This window comes from Leptidea sinapis, chromosome 26 (assembly GCF_905404315.1).
Source record: "Leptidea sinapis chromosome 26, ilLepSina1.1, whole genome shotgun sequence".
In the NCBI taxonomy this organism is placed as follows: domain Eukaryota; kingdom Metazoa; phylum Arthropoda; class Insecta; order Lepidoptera; family Pieridae; genus Leptidea; species Leptidea sinapis.
The window spans coordinates 5,787,874-5,811,410 of NC_066290.1; the positions used below are offsets into that span (position 1 = coordinate 5,787,874).

Consider the following 23,537-nt stretch of genomic DNA (forward strand, 5'->3'; position numbering starts at 1 on the left):
ATTTATAATCATTAAAAAGAACGTGCAACGCAGAGCTGCTGGAATTGAAGGGGACCCAGTCCAGCTGTGTGAAAGGCTCGATTACTTGACGTTGCGAAGAGACGTCGTTTTTGTATGTCTTCTTTCGCATTTATCACGGGGAGTGTTCCGAAAAAATTCCACTTTCGCACGACATGCCACAAATTAGGATATCATTCCCACCATCTGGATGTGTGGCTGTCCTCCACAGTGCGGTTTTCAAGGAGCTTTCTTCCACGTACTACATAGCTGTTTTATGAGCTTCCTTGTGCGGTGTTTCCAGGACGATACAACATGCCTTCAAAAAAACGCGTACACTTTTTCTAAAGGGCCGGCAACGCTCCTGTGATTCCTCTGGTGTTGCAAGAGAATGTGGGCGACGGTGATCACTTAACATAAGGTGACCCGTACGCTAGTTTTTACTCTCTTCCATAAAAAAATCAGTTAAAAGCTCACATAACTAAGGATATCGCAAAGTATATAAGTAACATAACAAAATCAATATAAAAAACAATGTGAAATAAATGGTAAATCATCAATCACAGATCAAACATCCGGACTATTACTAATTTTTTTACACCAGGGTGCTGCGGCGCACATTTTGGGAACTTCTGACCTACATGATAACTTTTGATTTGTACCTAGACAATGTAAAGATAAGATGTCAATGCTAAAATAGTACAATGGACAAAAACTACATGAAAAAAAATTAAATACGCCTAAAATATGTGCTTGTATTTTAAAGTCCACTAGCTAGAATACGGCAAAATTTGTGCTGGAATAAAACAAATTTTCTTATAAGTCGTTCTTAAAATAACATGGAACACTTACCCCAAAAAATTTACTTAAATTGTTTAAATAAAATGTCTTGACACTGTACCGTAGCCTTTCTTTTCTTATGTTCACCACACAAGGCTGTACATTCGGCACGAAATAATCGAAAAATGATCCGGTGTTAAAAGTTGCCGACATAAGTACAACTTTAATTTTAGGTGAGACAGTGTTGAGAAGCCGCTTGACAACAATGAGCAAGAAGTCCATCTCTTGCCCTCTTTCGTGAACTTCATCAATAATAACATGAGTATACTCATTCATTGTTTTAGCGTTTACTGAAACAAATGATACTGCAGCCAATTCAATTAGGAAAAAGAAATCGAAGTTTACTGCACAAATTATATTAAAATATCAAAACTAAGTGAATGCAAAAGAAGTTATAAATAATGATACTTATACAAATGATTTTGGCGAGACAACACGTCCTGAGGATGCCTCGTGTAGAGGCGAAACACGTGTCGAATTGTTTAAAGACAAATATTGGTGGAAGTAACACTAAAGAAAACTCAAATCATTTGTATAATTATGGATTTCGAAGTAACGCCTACTTCAATTAATTTTAGTATTATTTATGTAAACTGTCAAATATAACAAAATCACACATAAAAATGGCATAATACGTAGGTCACACTAAAAGTTTTGCGTAACTTAGAAAAAACAACATTGTATAACCAAAATATAATGTTTATTTCTTTTCAAAATACTCTCCTTTACAGTTTAAACATTTTTTCATGCGATCGTACCAATTTTTAAAACAGGAAGACCACAGATCTGAAGGCATGTTTTTTACTTGCTGATTGAATGCTATCACTGCCTCTTCGGAATTGGTAAAAGTGAAGCCTCTCATCAAATCTTTGATTTTGGGGAAAATACAGAAATCACAGGGTGCTAGGTCGAGCTATGTGCAGGATGGGAGACGAGTTGTACTTTTTCGGAAGCTAAAAATGACTTAGTTTTGTTGGCCGTGTGTGAAGAAACGTTGTCATGATGTAGGAGAACGTGGCTTTTTGGTCATCTTTCGCAAACTTTTTTTAACACCCTGGCTAAACAAATGGTAGAATACCACTCGGCATTAACACTGTTTTGATCTTTAAGTGGAACTGTGCAGGTAGCTGAGAAAAAAATGAAATCATTTTTTTACCGACGTTTCTCGCCTGCCTGACTTTTATTGGCCTGTTCTCATTTTCAAACACCCATTCACAAGATTGCTTTTTTTTCGGGTTAAGACGAGCGGCACAGTCATGCGGAGAGAGAGAACATAAATTTAAAATCATAAAAAATCATCGCTCTAAAATGTTTTCGTCTTAATTCCGTTTTCGTTACGTAGAACTTTGATGTGTGTTAAATGACAATTATTGACAAATGATTTCCCGCAATTGTTTTTTTTTATTACTAAGAACGTTGCAACGTTTTTTTTTTATGGAATAGCAGGACAAACGAGCGTACGGGTCACCTGGTGTTAAGTGATCACCGCCGCCCACATTCTCTTGCAACACCAGAGGAATCACAAGAGCGTTGCCGGCCTTTAAGGAAGGTGTACGCGCTTTTTTTGAAGGTATCCATGTTGTATCGTCCCGGGAACACCGTACAAGGAACCTCATTCCACAGCTTTGTAGTACGTGGAAAAAAGCTCCTTGAAAACCGCACTGTGGAGGACCGCCACACATCCAGATGGTGGTACGTTTCAAAAAATATAAATGAAATTCAGTTAATAGTTATTATAGAGCTGAAATAATATTTCATTTTTGTTATAACTCAGTAAATTTATTCTAATAATGTTTTCCAGTGCACCTTGGAATCAGGTCAATGGTAATGGTTATACTTACAATAATTGCCTTGGAGATAAATCAAATCAAAATCATTTTATTCGTGTACGTAGGTCAAGGAAGTGACACTTATGAATGTCAAAAGTTTTATTTTCTTTTTATATCTACAGCTACTTCGGATAGGGTTGAGCTTAAATGAGAAGAAGTGGCAAGAGACTCATTGCCACTCTTTTAAATCAACATTTACCGCTTCATCTTTTTAAAAATCATTTCAGTCACAATATATGTAAAGTGATGCAACAAAAATACTCAAACGTCAAACACTCAACGCCTTACACGAGTAAGACAAAAAAAAATGTATACTAATACGTAAAAACAAGAGTTATTGAGTACAGTAGATGAATCAACAATGATATAAATCAGAAAAGAACAACTGGGCCTGGGCGCAAAAAATAGCCAAATATTCTGTGCGCTTAGTCATTGGTTTTCGAGAATATTCCTGAGTTGACATAAGAAAGGTGTCATGTCAATGTCAATGAGATATCCAATGGGATTATGACAGAGGGCTATTCACACAAAATATGAACTGTTTTACGGCCGTTCCCAATATTCAGTCCATCTCTTACTTGAGATAAAAAATCATGTCCATCATTGACTTTTCTATCTCAATAAACTTATCGACGGTAACTCACCTTATCCGTACACGCTGTTAGTCAATGGAACAACGGCTTACCAGCGATAGAAGTTTGTATGGAAATTGCAATTCACGCGTTATAATATAAGGCGATCAGATCGGGTATTAACAGTAGAAGGTAGTAATTTATCTCTATCTGTAGTATATTGGGAACGGCCGTTAGTGAAATCCAAGCAGCAGACGCTTCCTGTCGCACAAAACAACACTGATCTTAATGTTAGAGGCAACACCCACTTCAGGTCGCATAACCAGTTTGGTTAATAAAATAATTCTTATAAATCAGAGACTCATTTAACCAGACTAAGGCTGGTTTGCATCATAGCTATTATAGTTAAGTTTTAAGTCAAATTTAATTTTAACAGTAGCACTTTAATATAGACTGTGAAATGTGTTGCACCACCGAATTTGGCATAGTTAAAGTTAAAAAGTGAAATATCAAGTCAATCTATACTAATATTATAAAGCTGCAGTGTTTGTTTGAACGCGCTAATCTCTGGTACTACTGGTCCGATTTGAATGATTCTTTCAGTGTTGGGTAGTCCATTTATCGAGGAAGGCTATAGGCTATGTTTTTTTTTTTTCAAAATTAGGGATCCGTAATAAAATTGCTATTTTGTAACACAAGGTGTAAAATCGAAAACCTATTTTTGCGTGCGCTGCAAAAACTATTGACAATAGAACAAAATGATGTACATGGCTATAATATAGGCAATATTTTATTACTTATAAAACTATCGCGTGAATTATACTTTATATGGCAAAACAACGTTTGCCGGGTCAGCTAGTATCGAATATTTATTTGAAAATTTTGACAGGTCGATATTTAGCTATTTATAGCTTTAACCGGCGAAGATTGGACGGTCACAATTAACAGTTAAAATTGTCAAATGATGCTACACATTTTTTCCGTAGTTGGTGCAACCCAGCCTACCTGTTGCGACTTAAATCGAGAGAACAAGAGAACATCGAGTCAATGTAATGTAGGTATGAAAATAAAGCAATTTTTTTACAATAAAATGACTTCTTAAAATAGTAGTATAATCTGGTTTAAAATATTTTTTTTTAATTGTCACTAAATGAATGTTTTCTTTAGATTGCAACTACATCAGAAATTCATTTTTAAGCTATTATACGCTCTAAAGGATTGTTCGTCTATTTGTGCTTATAAAATGGCCTGCATTTTTTCTACGACATATCACTGCAGAATAAAGTGCAACGTTAGAAATTCGAAAAAGTCCCACTGAGGTGAGAAATATTTGTGTCAACATACCAAGTTTTTGCAGCAACACCCCAGTTGTAACATAATGTATAAGAGTGTCGGATGATGTCTTATTTTCCAATGCAATCTGAAAGATATTAGACATTGAATTATCTATTATTAAATCCATAATTCTTATAAAATAAAATAGCATTTATTTCTTTCGAAGATGCATATTTAGTATCTAGAAGTTCCAATTTCAACATAAAACATTGATGTCTTGACTTCGAGGTGCCTATTGACAAAGACCTCCTCTAATTCTCAAAGTACTTCCAGTCCAGAACAACCCTGGTTCAATATAGGCCAAGTGTCGCAGATATACCAAATATACCAGATATATTTCGTCCTCCAATCTTTTTCATGGACACCCTCTCACCCGTTTGCCTTCTCTTGGCCCATTTTTCCAAGTAGCAGCACAGCAATGGCCTGTCCATCTCCATTTTTGCTGATCAATTAGGTTTGGGATGTCCTAGACTTTTGGTGTTGTCAGATGACTGTGTCTGTCTTTAGTTTTTATTTCCAACATACTCCTTACCATTGCTCACTGGCATACTTCAAGTTTCTCTCTGTGTTGTTGGGTGAGTAGTTTTGTATCAAACTTAATAATTCTACCATAAATTTGAAGTATTTTGTAATGATACTGTTACAGCTGAGGCAGGTCATCTGCCAAGATATACAGATACAAGATGGACTTTAATGTCAACTACTATATAGTTTTTGTAAAACTTCTAGCGCATTTGAACAATTTTCTTATAACGGTTATAAAATGTTAAACTCGCGTCAGACACGTGACCTAATCGAATATTCGTAAGACAGTTGTTTAAATTATGGACGAAAATTGATTTTTCTGAGAGATAAACTTTTTAATGTAAAATTATTGTAATAGTTCTGAAGTGTTAAATTTTTTATTGAATATAATTCGTCATTTTTGTGTAATATCGCAATCTTATTACATGAATCATAGTTATTTTATTATTTAGTATCCTTACCCTCCTCCATCTAAACCCCGAAATCTATTTTTTATAAATCAAATTGCATTGTACTAAAGCAGATGTTTTACCTTGATGTGGGGACATCTACTCAATGTCATAATTAAGGATTATATTATAGAAAATACGATTTAAGAACTTTATTTCTCAGAAGAATATTACAATATTCACTTATAGAGAAAATATATTCTAATTACTATATAATATAATATAATATGCGTGCCGTGAGAATATAACAATATCTAAAATATATCGATTATTTTTTTTTCTTCTTTAACTATAAATATTAACAGAGTAAGTAAAGTGGAAAAAAAAAAAAAAAAAAAAAAAACAGTAAACACACACTAGATGAAACACTTAAAAAGAAATAACTATACAAATTATAATCTAAAGAACATTTATAAATAAGTTACCTACACTAGACTAATGAATATCAACTAAAGACACAATACTGAATACAATAATACAAGAACTTTAGTGAATTACGCGATCGAGCGGCGCGATGCGCATGCGCAGACCGTCATTCGCAATTTGTAAATATTATAAAGCTTTGACTACACTGCAGCAACAATTATTCATCTACTTATTTTTAAACTGTAACAATTTTTTATTTATATTTTTAAATATTATATTTTTAAATGTTTTCTTTTAATATTTTTTTAAAAGTATTTAAGCTTTTGATTTCCTTAATGTCTTTGGGGAGGCTGTTGTAAAGTTTCGCCCCTTCAAACATGATATTCTTTTTTCCGTAATTAGTTCTAGGTGTTTTTATATAAATATTATTTGCTTGTCGAGTTATCCTTTTTTGTATTTGGAATGTTTTTGTAAATGTCACTTGGTAATGTATCTCTTTAGATAGAATTTTCCTAATAAGAACGCACGTTTTATACTTATAGAGTTGAGAAATATTCATGATTTCGGTATCTTGGTAAATTTTTGCGGATGGTGTTAAGAAATTATATCGGAACAGTGATTTAATAATTTTATTTTGTGCAATCTGTAGCGGTTGTAAATTAGTCTTTGACGCAGTTCCCCAAACTTCAATTAAATAATCTAAGTGAGACTTGACCATAGAATTATAAATAGTGAAGTGCACTTGCCTTGGGAAGCATCGTGCAATGCTACGTACTGCACCAGTAAGTGATGTTAACTTTTTACGGATATATTCTATATGCGGTTTCCATGTGAGTTGGCTATCAAGTATCAGACCGAGATATTTTTCTTTATTTATTTTGTTTATTATTTCACCATTGATGGTTAAGTTATTATGGCTTCCAATTTTTTTGTCTTTTGCTGTGAATAATATGTAGTTTGTTTTAGATGTATTTAAAGTAAGTAAATTACATTGTAGCCAGGTGTGTAGTAGATCCAAATCATGTTGTGCTTGTTCTATTATTGTTGTTATAGTATTTCCAAAGTAAAATAGACTTGTATCATCAGCATACAGCGTGATATCTCCATTTAGGCCGATTTTATGTATGTCATTTATATAGACTAGAAATAATAATGGGCCGAGAATAGAGCCCTGAGGAACGCCACATGTGATGAGTTGGGGTAAACTCTCAACTCTATTAATTTTAACTATTTGATATCGGTTTGTCAGATATGATTTGAACATTTTAAATGCAGAACCAGAAACACCAATGTTTTTTAATTTTGTTAGCATGATTTCGTGGCTTACTGTGTCAAATGCTTTTTTTATGTCAATGAATATTCCTAATGATATTTTCTTTTGATCAATGCCAAGTTTAATTTTTGTTACTAGGTCAATTGTTGCTGCAAGAGTATTAGAATTACAACGAAATCCATATTGTTTTTTGAAAAGAAAATTTTTAGATGTAAGAAATCCATTGAGTCGATTATGTAATATTTTCTCAAATATTTTTGATAAGATAGGAAGCACAGATATTGGACGGTAATTACCGTGGATCCCAGTAATTACTGGGATCCATTTTATCACCGGACTTGTAAATAGGAATCACTTTTGCTATTTTAAGGGAATCTGGAAATTTCCCTTCATTTAAGCATCTATTGATGCAGTACAGATGCAAAATTATGGCTATATTCAGCTACACTTAGTATGATTCACTGAGAATAAGTTCGGGTGATTTTCCAGTCACCGTTAGTTCCTCCTAATATTAGAAGTTAAATTTCATAAGCAAAGAAAGTACTTCATAAAATATTACAAACCTGATATCCCACTACGCCTCCCACATTCCAGCCCCTCTCCTGAGCAACCCTCTTAGAGATAGATATTGCAGCAATCTTCCTTGGTTGAGTTACTATTATCTTGCATGGTCGTCTATTGTTATAACAATCATCGAGGATCCATTGGGGCACCTGGGTGGTTTTACCACAACCAGTCGGACCTTCAATGATGATAACTGGATATGCATTTAGCTTTCTAACTATCTGAAATGTATAATCATCAATTATATTATGTATAACTAAGTCAATTTAAAGTGGTCCTGGTGGTGGTGGTAATTTAAATTATTGCTACATAATTGCAAATCAATATTAGCAAAGGGGCCTTAAGAAACATTTGTACTAAAGCCTTGTATTTGTTCCTATAAAGTCAAAATTTAAAAGCTTTTATTCAGTTAATGTCCATTACGTACTAATATTTATGAATATGCCAATTTTTTGAAAAGTTGAGTTTTTATAAAAAGGAGCATGAAATTCATTGACATACTTTTGAAATGGCTGACCCCAGATCAAACACGGCAACACTGTCCTAAAGCAAAGCTTACCAATAAAAAGGTAATAGTAACTTTTTGGTGATCTCCACATCATGTTATTTACTATAGTTTGCTCCAATCTGGCCAAGCAAAAACAGCAGATGTCTAATGTGTCAAAAGTTTTTTTTTGTTTATTTTTTGATAATAATTGTTGTTTTAATATTGATAAATAATGAATGTTTAATTGTTTTTATAAATCATAAAAAAATGAGATGAGAGATTATACTTTTTTTAAATAAAGTTTTGAAGTTGCAATGTTGACTGACTTATTTTGAACAAAAATTAAAAATCCTAATAACGAATAAATGCTTCACTTTTGCATAATGCATATCAGAGTTAAAATTATCGCAAAAAATCACCCCTATCAACATTAGGAACAGGCATACATTGAATTATCAATGCCCCTCTATATTTATGTAAATAATCGAAAAGGTACCTATGATGTGGAAACATAAGATAACTATTACACAGCCATTACTTTTTCTTGTTCAATCTCTAGATTCTTAGAATCTCCATTAGCAATTCAAATTATTTCCTTTATTTCTAATTTTATATTATACTAGCTGACCCAGCAAATGTTGTATTGCCGATATTAAATTCGCGATACAAAACTGTTGATCGTAGATGGATGAAAATTTGAAGTTGTATGTATTTTTTAATGCTGACTCATAATCAAACAAAATAAAAAAATATAAAAAAAAAATTGGTGTGAACCACCCTTAACATTTATTGGGATGAAAAATAGATGTTGTCCGATTCTCAGACCTACCCAATATGCACTCAAAATTTCATGAGAATTGGTCCAGCCGTTTCAAAGGAGTTTAACTACAAACACCGCAACATGAGAATTTTATATATATTAGATAAAACACAAACTGGCAAGTCAACAAATGTTTATTCAAATAGGTTTGAAATAAGCGCTTTTAATAATAATAATACTTTATTTCATTTTCTTTTACACTCACTGCAAGTAACTTAAATAACTAAATGTACAATATTTATTACATAATTCTAATTATTTACATCTTCTTATCGCTAATTGTAATAATACTAACATTGAAAAATGGTTTTGCAGTGATATTAAAAGAGGTTGACCTCTGACCCCAAAACTAGTTAAAACTGTATCTTTGGGGTCAGTGATTCCTCAACATTTGTCATTGACATTTCATAGTCATTGCAATTTGGCAACAATACAATATTAAATAAAAAAAGCTTTTGATTTGTCATTGTAAATGTAAATTACTGAATCATGAGAACATAACAGAAACTCTTTTAAATCAATTGAGTATTTTACCATAGTTGTAATATACATACATAACAAATTATGTATTTTTATGGTGCTGTATCCAATATATGAACCATGTTAGAGTTAAAAACCTTATTTATATCAAAGAGTAATAAAAAAATAATCTGTATAAATATAAATTATCATATATAGGATGCATCTATGTCAGTCTTTCAAATATTTCTTTTAAAACACTCACCTCTTCTTGATAGTCATTAATTACTAAGTTTTTAGTATCCTCCTTCCTTTTAAATGTGTACTTGTTATAGACATGTGTCATAACTTCATCATTGAGATTTAATGAACTTTGAAGTAAGGATCCCAGTGACGACATTTGATCAAGTGCATTTAATCCATCTGGTCTGCTATCAAATTCTTCATTCTTAAATGTTATTATAAAAACAAATATTAGCATATTTCTAATTTTGAAACATTCAAACTATTGGAATGTATCATATGTATAACATAGATGATACTCTATTTTTCTTTTATTCAAGAGGACAAACAACCATACATAAGGGTCATCAGATGATCGTTGGCCCATACTCCGTCGTAACAACATAGGAATCACAAGAGTGTTGCTGTTTAAGTGTCAATAAATGTACATATAAATTGTTAAGCTGAAAACTTTTAATTTGCAATATATTCTATAGGGCCAGGCCACAACACTGTATTGTGGTGTCGCCACACTGACATAAGTATATAAACTATTATAAATCTTTGGATATTGTGTCAATATTTTAAGTTATAAATACTGGTTTGCAGCACACAGTGAACCGTCAAATCTTTAAAAGATATATAAGGTTTATTCCATGCATCTTCTCGAAGATTATATTTAGAGTTGAGATGCATTGCTATGAGATATCGTTTTTGTGATGTGACATGTGAATAGTGTGTTAGTCTGAGATCTATAAAGCATTCTAAGTAGACTTTATGTAAGCTGGCTTTATAGCATAATCTTTGATTTGGTATTTAAAGCAATTTATCAGCATCAGCTGAGATATACAATACTATTATGAAGAGTAGCTTATTTGGTATGAGAACCGGAACTTATTTTGATATTACAGTGGTGGGTGCTAAAAAAAACATGTACATACAGGTAATTATGTACCTACCAGGACATTGTTTAATGCCTGTAGTTGGACTTCTGATCCTAAACCTATACTAACTTACTTTTGGGTACCTCAAATTTTTTTGAAAAAGTTACATACTTAATACACAAATAAAATCTGCATTGATGGAGATCGGGAGGAAAGATTTTTTATAAAAACATAACAATGAAGGATAAGGAACTCAACCTACATAGCATGTTTATTGAAACCCAAAATTAAAAAAAAGTTATTTAACCCTTAATGATTGTTAAAATTTCATTTAATAAACTTCTTACAAAATTAAAATACCTTGTCATAGAGTAAACGATTTCAAAAACAACAATCATGAAATATTTTTATTTACTTTGCCCATGGACAAGCAGGTTTTCAATATAATACCTTGGAATTATATACATTACCTGGACACTAAAACAATATGTCTTATTGTTAATAATTTATCTTTGTTACTATACCTATGATTTGTGATAGTGAAGCCAGAGTAAATATCGCAGCCTAAATTTTTGTACCATATTTTTACATTAATCCCATTTAATTTTGAATTTGATCGAAATGTATTCTATACAATACGATATATTGTATAAACATTACTGCTTCAAGGTTTGAGGTCTGAAGGGTGCAGTAGCTAGTGAAATTACTGGGCAAATGAGACTTAACATCTATGTATCAAGGTGACAATCCTAACTGTAGTGCCACTCATAAATTTTGGGTTTAGAACCATTATTCTATCATTAGTAAGAATACCATTATCTGAACATCCTGCGTCTCATCCCTTAATTTTCATTAAAAAAATGCATTTTGTATACTTTAGCTATGTCTGTCTATGTCCCTGGTAATTATTATACTTTAAAAGTATCATTATATAGTTGATATAATAGATTTTACTGCACCTTATTACAGGTTCAAAACCCAATTTTGAGGTCTACAGGTTGACTGAGAAGAATTTGTGATTTATTTAGGTACCTGCATGACTTAAACATAAATAACATTCCAGTTCAACCAAGTTCATATTTTGAATGATCAATCCTCATAAATTTTTTTACCTCATATTATCCTATATAAATATATAAAAAAAAAACCTTGGAAAACAACTTCATTTCTTTTAGCTTAGCTTCTTCCACGTAATCTGTTCCACCATTAAACATGGTATGCCGATGATCTTTATGCCTATCAAAGTCATCTAATGTATCATGTTTTGATATACTATGACCGCCGGTAAGTGGCCCTCTTAATTTAATCCTTTGAGAACTTGTTGGATGAGGATTATTAAAAAATGCTCGAACTTCATCCATTTCGACTTTTCTAAAACCAAATAAATAATAATATGTTTAACAACGTTAACTTATTATTTCCGAACTAGTTTTTTATTACAGCATGAAACACACTTGAAATACGAACCAATACCAACTGAGTTAGTAATAATTGAAATTGAGTAGAATTGAAGTTCTATCTTCTCATAGAATACTGCTCTAAACTCCAATTCTAAAATACACAGTGCGTTTCAATTTCAATTTTCAAACAATAGATTAGCCATTATTACTTTTCTGAGCATTATGCGGTAAGCCTGCTTATTGGCAAGTACCTACAAGTACAAAGTTGAATCTTGAAAGTAGAAAATTTAAAATACCTTGACAATAAACATATAAGTACCGACAATAAACAAGCAATAATCGAACAAAATATTTATGAAAATTGAAAACGTTAACTGACATTAACTAGTAAAGAGGATGTAAATACCAGAGTCCAGACACCAGTTTATACAATGTATAATTGTATAGTAATACCAACTTATCTGTGAAGTCGAAGTGGCAAAAAAAGGAACTAGTCGCTATGTTGAAATGTCATTCGACTACAAAGAGTATAATAATATATAGGGAAAAGAGAGCCCTCTCTACGAATTATGAGCTGTCTATTTGAAGACTAGCGCCCACTTGGCCCCGAAAATAACTGGATATAAGCTCGAAATTATAAAATTAATTTTGAATTTTGTGACGCAATTACATAACTAACTCTAATTTTTAATGTAGGTATTGCAATTTTTTACCATGTTGAAATTGCGCGTAGAGTTAGTCATTTAATTTTGCCACAACATAGAACATAAAGGATAGGATTCAGTAGTGTTGGTATGAGTAATTGAGGTAATTGGGAGGGAGAAATAAAAAGCAATATTTGCATATTATTTTTTATTTTTATAATATTTATGGTTATCATAATATTGTTGGTCAGCTGTTTTTGTTTCGTCTTCACCCACATATGTTAATTTTCCAGACAAAATTCGATTGATCAATCTGCACCAACTATACAAAATAACATTTATAGTTGTGTTATTAAAATATTGTTTCAACTTTTCTTTATGTGTGGTGCAATTAAAAGGATAATCTACCATCACATCTGCTATTTATATAATATGCTTTTTTATATTTTTTTTGGGTATATCTGTTTTTAAGATCCCAGGTATTATATTTTGAATGTCATGGCAGCAATTTTCTAATTCTTGATTTGGATAACATAACCATTTTATATTATTGTACTCTTTTGCTTTTATATAATCATTGTTATTGCTTGCAACCGCATACTTAAAAATAATTGAGCTGGTTTCTTAAATTTCATAGCAAAATGTTGAAACACATTGCTGCTGGACAAATCTTCAGCACCTTTTAAACTTGCTTTGAAAGATTGTCCTTTTTTCGCAAGCGCGATATTTCAGCTGCGCTGTGGAGCCATTAGATCTGTGAAAGAATGTTTCATTTACAAATTGTAAAGTAGATTCAGTCTTAAAGTATATATATATATATATACATATATAAATGAATTTGCTGACTCACATACTACAAAATAAATGATGGGCCATTACAAAAATCTTGCTGATTCTTATCCCCAGCTCCTAGGGACTATGAGGACTATGACTATGACTACTATACTTTGCCCACCCACACAAAAGATTATAAATAATGCGTTTTTTGGATAAAAAAGTATAAAAACAATATTTTTAAAAGAAATCAGAATCTTTCCCATTTGTAATTTTAGTATAATAATATTAATACCTTTTCCAGCTGTTATTTTAGGCTTGCTAATAACACTATAACTATGTTCCAGCATCAATTGAACATTGCTGAAGCAAATTGTTGAGATGTGTGTAACATAGTTGTTAACAATTAATGGTAACATAGTTGTTAACAATTAATTGGTGTACAGCACAATTCGCCAATATATCGGCATACAAATATTTGATTGTCAATATTTAATTTATACTTATACATTCTTAATACACATTACATAGCTTTAATTCAATGAGATAATATAAAATAAACATTAGTTTGTAGGTACCTCTCAAAAATTACATTCTAATACTATTATTTTTGGCTAAAGAATTCTTTTAAACTATAAAAGCATTTATCTATTAGCCATAATTTTAATTTTTTATGCATTAATGTTTTAGGCATCTCTCTAATATTCTTTGGAAGGTGGTTAAATACCCTAATACACATAACATTTGCGTTATTTTGATGAAGCGCTGTTCTACAGTATGCCATCAGAAGGCGAGTTGGATCTCTTAATCCTAATATGGAATAGTCCTTTGCTGGTTTAAAAAGTTCACCATGTTTTTTAATGAACATACAAATTTCTAATATATATAGACCAGTAAGCGTTAACAGACGGTGCTTTTTGAATAATGGTCTACACGATTCTAGAGGACTGACATTGCATAAAGCTCTTATACATTTTTTTTGTGCCAGAAAAACATTTGAAATATTAGTGGAGTTTCCCCATAGTATTAACCCGTACCGTAAAACTGACGCAATATAACCGTGGTATGCAGTAAGTGCAGCATTAAAGGATACAGTTTGTCTGAGCCTTCTTAAAGCGAAAACGAACTTATTTATTTTGCCTGCCACTGTATCACATTGAGCTTTCCAGTTACAATTGCAATCTAATATAATGCCTAAAAATTTTATTGTGTTTGTTTCTTTAATCGTTAGGTCACTGTGTGTTATATTTAGAGATTTATGTATTGTTTTATAATTAGAAAATTGTATATATTTAGTTTTTGTCATATTAGCGAATAAATTATTCTCATTAAACCATGTCAATATAGTTTCTAAATTTTTTATTAATAGTCATATTATAATTATTTATCGCTTTATGCTCGTCAGGAATAATTATGGATATGTCATCTGCAAATAATACACAGTTATAGTCAACCACATCGGGTAAATCATTCAAATAAATTAAAAACAGTAAGGGTCCCATAAGACTTCCTTGAGGAACTCCAAATTTACTAATTAAATAGGGTGACTTGTATGGAGTCATCTCCAGTTTCTCATTTATGTTATTTATTTCTACAATTTGTTGTCTATCGGCTAAATAACTTTCTATAAATAAATCTGGAAATAATACTTATGTAGTTTGTTGCCCACTTTGTCAGAGTGAATTTAACTATACTTTTCAAATAATTTCAAACATCAATTTCAATTAGACAATAATGGAGAAAAATTAAAATAAAACCAAAAATAAAATCATAATTAAGTAGCACTCAGAAAATGTAGAACCAGGGCAGCAATTATTAAGAGTCTAGAGCTTAAATTAAATCACAAGTTGAAATAAGCTCAAACAAAACCATTATGGAAAAAAAGACATACCGACACTACTCGCAAAATTTAAAAATATAAAATTTTGGTTTTATTTTTATTTATGGTTTAGTTGTGTATAATAGATAGAAATATATTATATTTTATAATATTTTGGTATGTGTTCAAAACAAAATATAATCATTAATTATATATTTTTTATTATTGATAATAGCCAACAAATTGAAAAAAATATGTAAATTTTACCTGCAGCCACAGGTTGGAATGTTGTTGTAGTTGATGCTTTTTCTAAAATAAAGTTGCTCACATACGGCTCTGTAAAAAATAAATATAATAATAGATTAATGATTATTTATTATTTGTACACCACAGAATGCGGCAATAATTTTAAGAAGATACATTAAAGACATGGGATTAAAAGCAGAACAAAATCAAATTGTCAATGCCCATTTCTAGGCTAAATTTTGAGATTTTACACTTAGTTACAAAGTTAAATCATGCAATAAAATTTATTATTTAATACCCTGAGGGTGGCCGCTCCATGCCATTTCTGTGGTATCATTAAGATTTTTTAATTTCTTGTCATTTATGTTATAGTAACCTTTATGACACAAACATTTATTAATAATTACAATACTCTTTTGGTATAAATTATATCATGATAGGTCAATTTTCATTTAAAAGAATGGGAATGAGTTATCTGCCACTTCTTCTCATCTCAAGCTTTTTCAAAGTAGTGATAAATGGAAAAATGTATTATTCTTGAGATATACTAATATAATAATGTGTATAAAATATTGTAAATAAGTTTTAAAAATTATTTACCTGAACAGTCTTGCTGTATTATTGTAGGCAGTAAATGTTGTGTGGATGAAGCTTGTCCATGGATTACTTGAATCTGAACTTGTCCTGAAAATTAATGTGTTCATGTAAAGATTATGTTTTATAAATTTAATGATTTACACTGATAATGAACCAGTTTCAGCTAGAAATGCAACCATTGAATTTTGCAATCACAACTGTGTAAGAAAATCAGGTGTTTCCAGAATGATACAATACAAGTAAACCTTCAAAAAAACCATCAACACAACAAAGATTCTTAGTGGTGTGACTAAATCTGACAGAATAAGGAATAGAATCGAATATTAACTCAATATGTATTAAATTAGGGGACTTACCAGGCAGATGAAGAATCGGAACTGCCAATGTGCTTAGCCGTCGATTACGATTTTTGTGTTTGTCAGAAAAGTTTATATTACAAACTCAGATGTTTCAGGGTTTCCACCAACAAGACTGATCCAAGTTTTAAACTGCTCAGGAAATTTGAAAGCATCTAGGAAATGATGCATTGGAACCTCTGAAAATAATAAACAATATTATTAAATAAATTGAGTGACTATTAAAGCCATCAGACAAATTGTGATAACCTAGTGTTATGACCATTGGGCTACTATTTTATTTTGGACTCGTATATTGACATTTCCCTTGATAAAAACGGTGTCAGAAGCCAGCACAGCTGTCAATTATTATTAAGTGTGTTAAACCATAAAAGTCAGGAGGAGTCTGAAGTCAGACATAAGGTGATGTGAGGGATTGGAGCTTAATCTTTGGGGCAAGATACAGAAAACCGGTATGTTTATAATAGTTTTAACCATGATTGCAAATTCAATCTACGGACCGGTAGTAGAACCTGAGAGTAGAACCAACCTTATATGATACTTTATTTATCACAAGATTAGTCAATAAACTATACTGTTAAGATTTAAGAGAATAATTTACTTACCACGGAGCGCACAACCGAAAACACAACGTCTCGGCATTACACGAAAGTTCATAAATTCCACAAACAAAAGTGTCTCTATCACGAAAATTAGAAATTCACAGAATAAGGAGATTTTTGGAGTGAATTGACTCGACGCGCTTACACTTTGATTTCAATACCAAAAATATGCAAAATGGAACACGAGAGCTACATACATGCGCAAACGCTAGAAGTAGCCGCCATTTTATGACAAGTCACAAGTGGGCAGGTTTCAGCTGTGGGCAGGTTTCAGCTGTGTGCGAGTGACAGCTGACAAAGCTTTAATTTAGGGGCCAACTAACAGATGGCGCTACAGTTTTCTGAAAACGACACTCTAAGGCGTCCGTCGTCCCACCCCTGTTCGACGGCTCATCAAACTTAGCCCCTCAAAAAATTTTTGAAATATAATTAAAAATATCGCATATCGTTAGTTCGTAGTTTGTTCTTAATTGTTCGCTATAAATAATTGTTTGTTCTTTGGTTGTTTATTTAAAAACAATTAAAAGTGGGGGGCGTTAAAAAAGCCGGCCGCTGCCGCGGAACGCTACGCTCGGCTCGTGCGTTGTTTTAACTGTTCTAACATAACCTAACCTAACAAATTTTAATGAATTGCAAATTTAAAAAAAAATCGAGAACAAACAAATGTTTATAGAGAACAATCAAGAACAAATGGCGAACTAACGATGTAATAAAAAAAAAAAAACAATCTGGGGCGCTAACTTTCTTGAGCTCTGTTCGACTATCAGTGTCTGCTACTTTCGAGTGTTCCATGTGTTTTATTGCGATACTTCTGAATTTTAATAAGCAAAACTGAAACGACGATGGCGACACCTATCAGTTCACAGATAAATTGGTGACACTGTACACCTGAATTCTGAGTTGTTCCGTGTGAAATTGTGATTATTACTGCTTCATAGAAAAAGCGCCGCTGTGGTACCCATCTAGCTAACATCCCATGCAAGGAAGCTTCATTAACTGTAGTTATTTCCAATGTTTAATTAAAATTTTATTCTGTCATTATAAGGACATTGTATGTGTGGTAGTACCTACTATCGTCAATCAGCCATGTTGCGTCTGAAGGGACACAACCGAATTAGGTCAGCACGCCTGGAGAAACACCACTGACCACTCTCCCACTTAAAAGTAGATAGATAGAGGATTGTTAAAAATCTTCAATAATGGAAGTGTCAACGATGTAGCTCAACGTCTAATAATTAATAAATAATGTTAAATTATATTAATTTATTAAGTATCTGGGCATTTAATTTACACCATTCTATTCGCTAAACATAGAACACGAGGGGAACAAAGAAGAATCCGTGAAATAATAACAATTAATAGTTACGTAAATACGACGAGACACCGGTTAGCGCGGCGACCAAACGATCTTCAACATCACATCAAATCATTCCTGTGGATGGAGCCTTGCAGTGGATATTTCTAAAATCACGGACTGTATTGGAAAGCAGAAAAACAAAGAAGATTCGAGCAGTGAATCAGCTAAAGTTATGAGTTCGTCCGCTAAGATAAGATAAGTAACCTAATAACAAACAAAATAATATTCAAAATCGTTCGTCATTTGTGTAAATTGATTGTTTTTAGGCAAGTTTTACAGCGTTTTATGCACGTAAATTTGTTATTTAGTGCAAAATTGCATCATCTTTTTTACCTAACCGCATGTATAAAAAAAGTGAACAAAGGAATTAAGTTTTAGCTATTTATCGCAATATTATCTAAATTAATACATAAATCATTCAATTGTATGTTCACTATTCCGTAAATTATGTCAATGGAAGTATATTAAGCAATAAAAGGTCACTCAATTATTGATATAAAGTTAAATTATTTTGCGAAGTAACGTTGCTTTCGTATTTTAGGTTTTCTCGATTCGTATTGTTTATACATACAATATTTAACGTATTTGCCCAATATTCCAGCCTAATATTTATCATCGCCGTGCAGCGTCTGCAAGTACATACTTATCCCGTTGGATTACATTGGTCGGCCGCAGCTCCTGCACCTGCCGAGAGCGAACTGTTGAGTGTGCGCAGCCGGGTTCCCTGAGCGGCAAGTACCACCAGAACGAGGAACGTGAGCCATTTCAATTGAATTACGCAGGAATTGCATTGCTATTTAAATAAAGAGAATCAATATTTAGTTAACTGACTACCAAAAAAAGAAAAGTTTAAATTATATTGTTTTGTTGTTGTTTGTTCGTAAGTGTTATATTTAATGACAGAAGAAATGAATAAACAAAGTTTACGTGATTTAATCATTAGAAGAAGGGACAATTTACAAAATTTAAAAATTATTTAAATAGCATTGCCTGTTTAATGGAACTAAACAACGCACGTTCAATTAACGGAGTTAGATTTAAAACTCACCAAATTTGAAGCTTTGTCTATGAAGGTTGATGATTTGCAGAGTGAAATAGAGGTTTTAAATTTTAAAAATATTTCTGCTTAAATTGAGGAACGCGATAAAATTGAGCAATATATAATTATGAATATAGCAAATGCCAAAACTTAAGTCGAAAAATTCTCCAAAAAATTTTAATGCGAAAAAAGGCGCAATTCGGGTCACAACGCGTCATGTTGCATAGATGATCCTCATCACGCCCACGAATTAGGTGTGAAACTCCCTCAAATTCAAATAGCCAAATTTGATGGCGCATATTTCCGTTGGTTGGAGTTTCGGGATACTTTTGAAAATCTGATACATAAGAATGATCGCATATCAGACATCCATAAATTCCATTACCTCGTATTTTATTTGCAAGGCGATGCGGCCAGGATTATTTCAAATTTGGAGGTGTCAACCAACAATTATGCTGAAGCGTGGAAGATGATTTATTTGCATTAGATACGACAACAAAAGAATATTGATTAATCATCATTTAACATTTATTGAATAAGGCGTTACTTTGCGGAAATCCATAACTATACAAATTATTTAAGTTTTCTTTAGTGTTAATTCCGCCAATATTTGTCTTTAAAACAATTCGACACGTGTTTCGCCTCTACACGAGGCATCCTCGAATTGTTTTAAAGACAAATATTGGCGGAATTAACACTAAAGAAAACTTAAATAATTTGTATAATCATTTAACATCATTATTTAATATTAAACAGCTTCCACGAGAATCAGAGCGATCACTACGATTTTTGGTTGACCACGTGACCAAAAATTTGCGCGCCTTAACAAGCCTAGGACAACCCACTGACAAATGGGATGTACTAATAATATTTATGTTATCATCTAAGTTAGACATCAATACGTTGTTAAAATGGGAGGAATGACGCAACAATTCGGAAGGCGACGTACCTACCCTCGAACAATTTTATAAATTTATGATAGACCGTGCTGATGTGCTCGAGTCATTTTGTCTTTATAACTGGCTCCGTCGACTGAATGTCGACGATTCGACTAACGTCAAGGTGGAGAGATTTTTTATTTTAATTTAGCTGATTGAAGTATATAAAGAGCTGATTTAAAAGGAAATGTTCGGTTGATATAGCTGTGGTTTTTTTGTGAACTGAAGAATAGGCAACAAGAGTTAGTACGGTTAGTAATAAACACCCATAACACAACAATATTAACTACCTTGTTAGTATCTAATCTAAGTTTAAGGGAGAAATGTGTGAATGTAAGTGGGAATATGTGCCTAATAGAAGCGTAGAAAGTATGGAGGATAGAAATTACAATTTAATATTATTGCGGGAGACAAATTTGTAATGAATCTTTATGAAAGGGGAATGGCATAAAGTAAGAAGAAAAGGGATGTTGATGGGGCGAGGGATATCCTTCTGTAGAAGGTCATATAAAGGAATTGACAATTTTGGGCAATAGAAAAAAATATGTTCAAGAGTACCTTCCTCAAGGCCACATTCACATATAGAATGGTCCCTTACCCGGATCTTGGCCAAAAATACTGGGGAACAGACAAATCCCAAGCGAAGTCATATGATTTTGTTTTTTTTGAGGAAAGAACCAGGGCTTAGAGGGGATAAAGGGTTGGATAGAACCATAGAATTTACCTTTAGTTTGTTTTGTGATTTGCCATAAAGCATTCCATGAATCAACCAGAAAGTGTTTAGACATAGCGCGTAGATCTTGAGGAAAACAGTAATTAAATTTTAATATTCCAGACTGAATCGCGTCTTTAGCGCACGAGTCTGCAATTTCATTGCCAGTTATCCCTAGGTGACTAGGTATCCAAGCTAATGCAACTTTTATTCCCATTATGTGACATCTGTACAGGGATGCCTTTGTTCTTAAATTAATTGTGAAATTGTTTGAAGATTTGAAAGGATTTTTTGTTAGGTCCAACAAGCAGCTTAATGAGTCAGACAAGATTAAAGCCTTGTTGATCTTATGTGATTCAACATATGACACCGCCTCTGACAGGGCAATTGATTCGCCAGTAAAGATGGAATTCTGCGGGGGACTTTTGTAATTTAAAATTATACGGAACTTAGGGATCCAAACTGCAGACCCGACCCAGCTATTGTTGGATAATTTGGATTCGTTCGTGTACAACGTCACCCAATCAGACCAATCAGAAGATAGAATAGAATTAAATTTTCTATTGGCTTCAGGGCAGTGTTTAGTAATTCCAAAGTCAAAGAAAATTTTAGGTTGGAAAATGAGAGACTGATATTCTACTTCAAAGACTGGGCATAAGGCTGATTGGTAAATGGGAACTGGAAAGGCTTTAAATTTAGTATAAGAATTAATTAACGGAGGCGGATCTTTATGAGGCCAATATAAAGAAGTTTGAATAGTTAGAGACAAAGAGTGCAGAATATCAAGAAGGGGGTGTAAATTGGATTACGTTAGTTAGGAATCTATCGGCTAGGTACTGACGGCGAAGGTGAAGGTTAGGTCTACACACTCCACTTGGAGAGCGTTGACGGGAGAACATTTCATAGCACCAGTTATGATTCGTAAGCATTTGGACTGGATTTTCTCTAATTTGGACAGGGCTATTTTGCTACACGGCTCAAGTAGAAAGCTACCGTAATCAAAATGACTACGAACGATAGCATTGTATAAAAGTTTTTGACAAAATGGGTGGGCACCCCAGCGTACCCCCGAAAGGGCCCTCATAACGTTTACACCCCTCTCACATTTCTTAACAATGTACTTCAAGTGGTGAATACCGGAGAGCTTAGAGTCAAGAAAAAGACCTAGGAATTTAACATTATCCTTAAACGGGACTGATTCATCACCTACTGAGAGATTTATGACCGGTATAGTGCGTTTTCGGGAAAAAATTACCGCATTTCATTTGGGAACAGAAAGAGTGAGGTTGTGGTCTAAGAGCCATTGATTCAGATAATATAAAGCAGAATTTAAGCAAGATGATGAATAGTTAAAAGAAGATGAGATGGAGTATAGTGCTATATCATCAGCATATTGAAGAATTTTGCAGAATGGGCTAACAGTAAGGGCTAGGTCAGAAGTATATATATTATATAGGATAGGACTTAACACCGAACCCTGTGGGAGGCCCTTCCAGACAGTTCGATGTGGGAGGAGGGTTCCTTGATGGCGGACGGAAATAGAGCGACCCATTCACATATTACAAATGATATTGATCAACCTAACAGGAATACTCAGCTGGTGCATTTTCTGCCTGAGTAGAGGAAGGTGAACGTTGGCATATGCCGCTGAGACATCTAGAAAGACCCCAACAACATGCTCGCTTCTAGAAATGCTAAACGAATTTCAGAAGTAAGGATGCTTAGGTTGTCCAGCGTACCCTTACCTTTCCTAAAGCCATATTGGCTATTAGAAAGGAGATTTTTATTTTCTATTATGCATTCTAATATGTTTTTACCAAATTATCCATAATTTTGGCCAGAACTGACCGCAAAGCAATGGGACGATAGGAGGAAGCAACCAATGGGTCCTTGCCAGGTTTAAGGATGGGTATAATAATTTGTGTTCTCCAAGAATTCGGGATTACACAGGAGGAGTAGAACGAATTGAGAATATTAAGGACTTTTTTGCTAGTGTCAGAGGATTTACAAATGAAGGAATAAGGTATACCATCCGCGCCAGGAGAGGAATCACGAAGGTGATCAAGAACAGATGTTAGTTCGGAGAAGGAAAAAGGATCGTTCATTTTGTCTGAGTCGGAAAGGGTAGAAATTGGATCGGGGGTAAAAAGGCAATCAGATTCAGGGACATAGGGAGGAGCTAGATGGCAAAAGAAGTCATTAATAAAAGAGTTTGGGTCATTGTTTGAAATGTCCGGCATGTCAAAACCTCTAAGATACGTTTTTATATTTTTCCAAACGAGGGAAAGGGGGGAACGAGGAGATAAGGATTCACAGAATTGACGCCATCCAAGGGATTTCTTTTTGGAAAGAAGTCTTGATGTGCGAGCAGAAATCTGTTTAAAGGAAATAAAATCTACCATGCTACAAGATGTGGAGAATATTTTCTCAG

The 23,537-nt window shown here is 33.0% G+C and overlaps 2 protein-coding genes across 4 annotated transcripts in view; both read right to left on the reverse strand.

Annotated features, from left to right (window-relative positions):
* The window catches only part of LOC126972526 (probable ATP-dependent RNA helicase spindle-E), a 63,902-nt gene extending 51,451 nt beyond the window's left edge, over positions 1–12,451 (reverse strand). Inside the window, exons 1-7 of one of the 3 annotated variants that reach the window (XM_050819346.1) lie at positions 12,429–12,447; positions 12,090–12,273; positions 11,771–11,993; positions 9,782–9,964; positions 7,750–7,971; positions 4,583–4,658; positions 850–1,127 (exon numbers count right to left, since the gene is read on the reverse strand). In XM_050819346.1, coding sequence (XP_050675303.1) covers positions 850–1,127; positions 4,583–4,658; positions 7,750–7,971; positions 9,782–9,964; positions 11,771–11,983 — 972 coding nt within the window. In that variant the 5' untranslated portion in view covers positions 11,984–11,993; positions 12,090–12,273; positions 12,429–12,447. Of the gene's footprint in view, positions 1–849; positions 1,128–4,582; positions 4,659–7,749; positions 7,972–9,781; positions 9,965–11,770; positions 11,994–12,089 lie in introns of all 3 variants that reach the window. The other 2 variants (XM_050819347.1, XM_050819345.1) reach the window with 2 other exon arrangements.
* The window catches only part of LOC126972562 (uncharacterized), a 166,355-nt gene that overhangs the window by 568 nt on the left and 142,250 nt on the right, over positions 1–23,537 (reverse strand). The window lies entirely within an intron of this gene.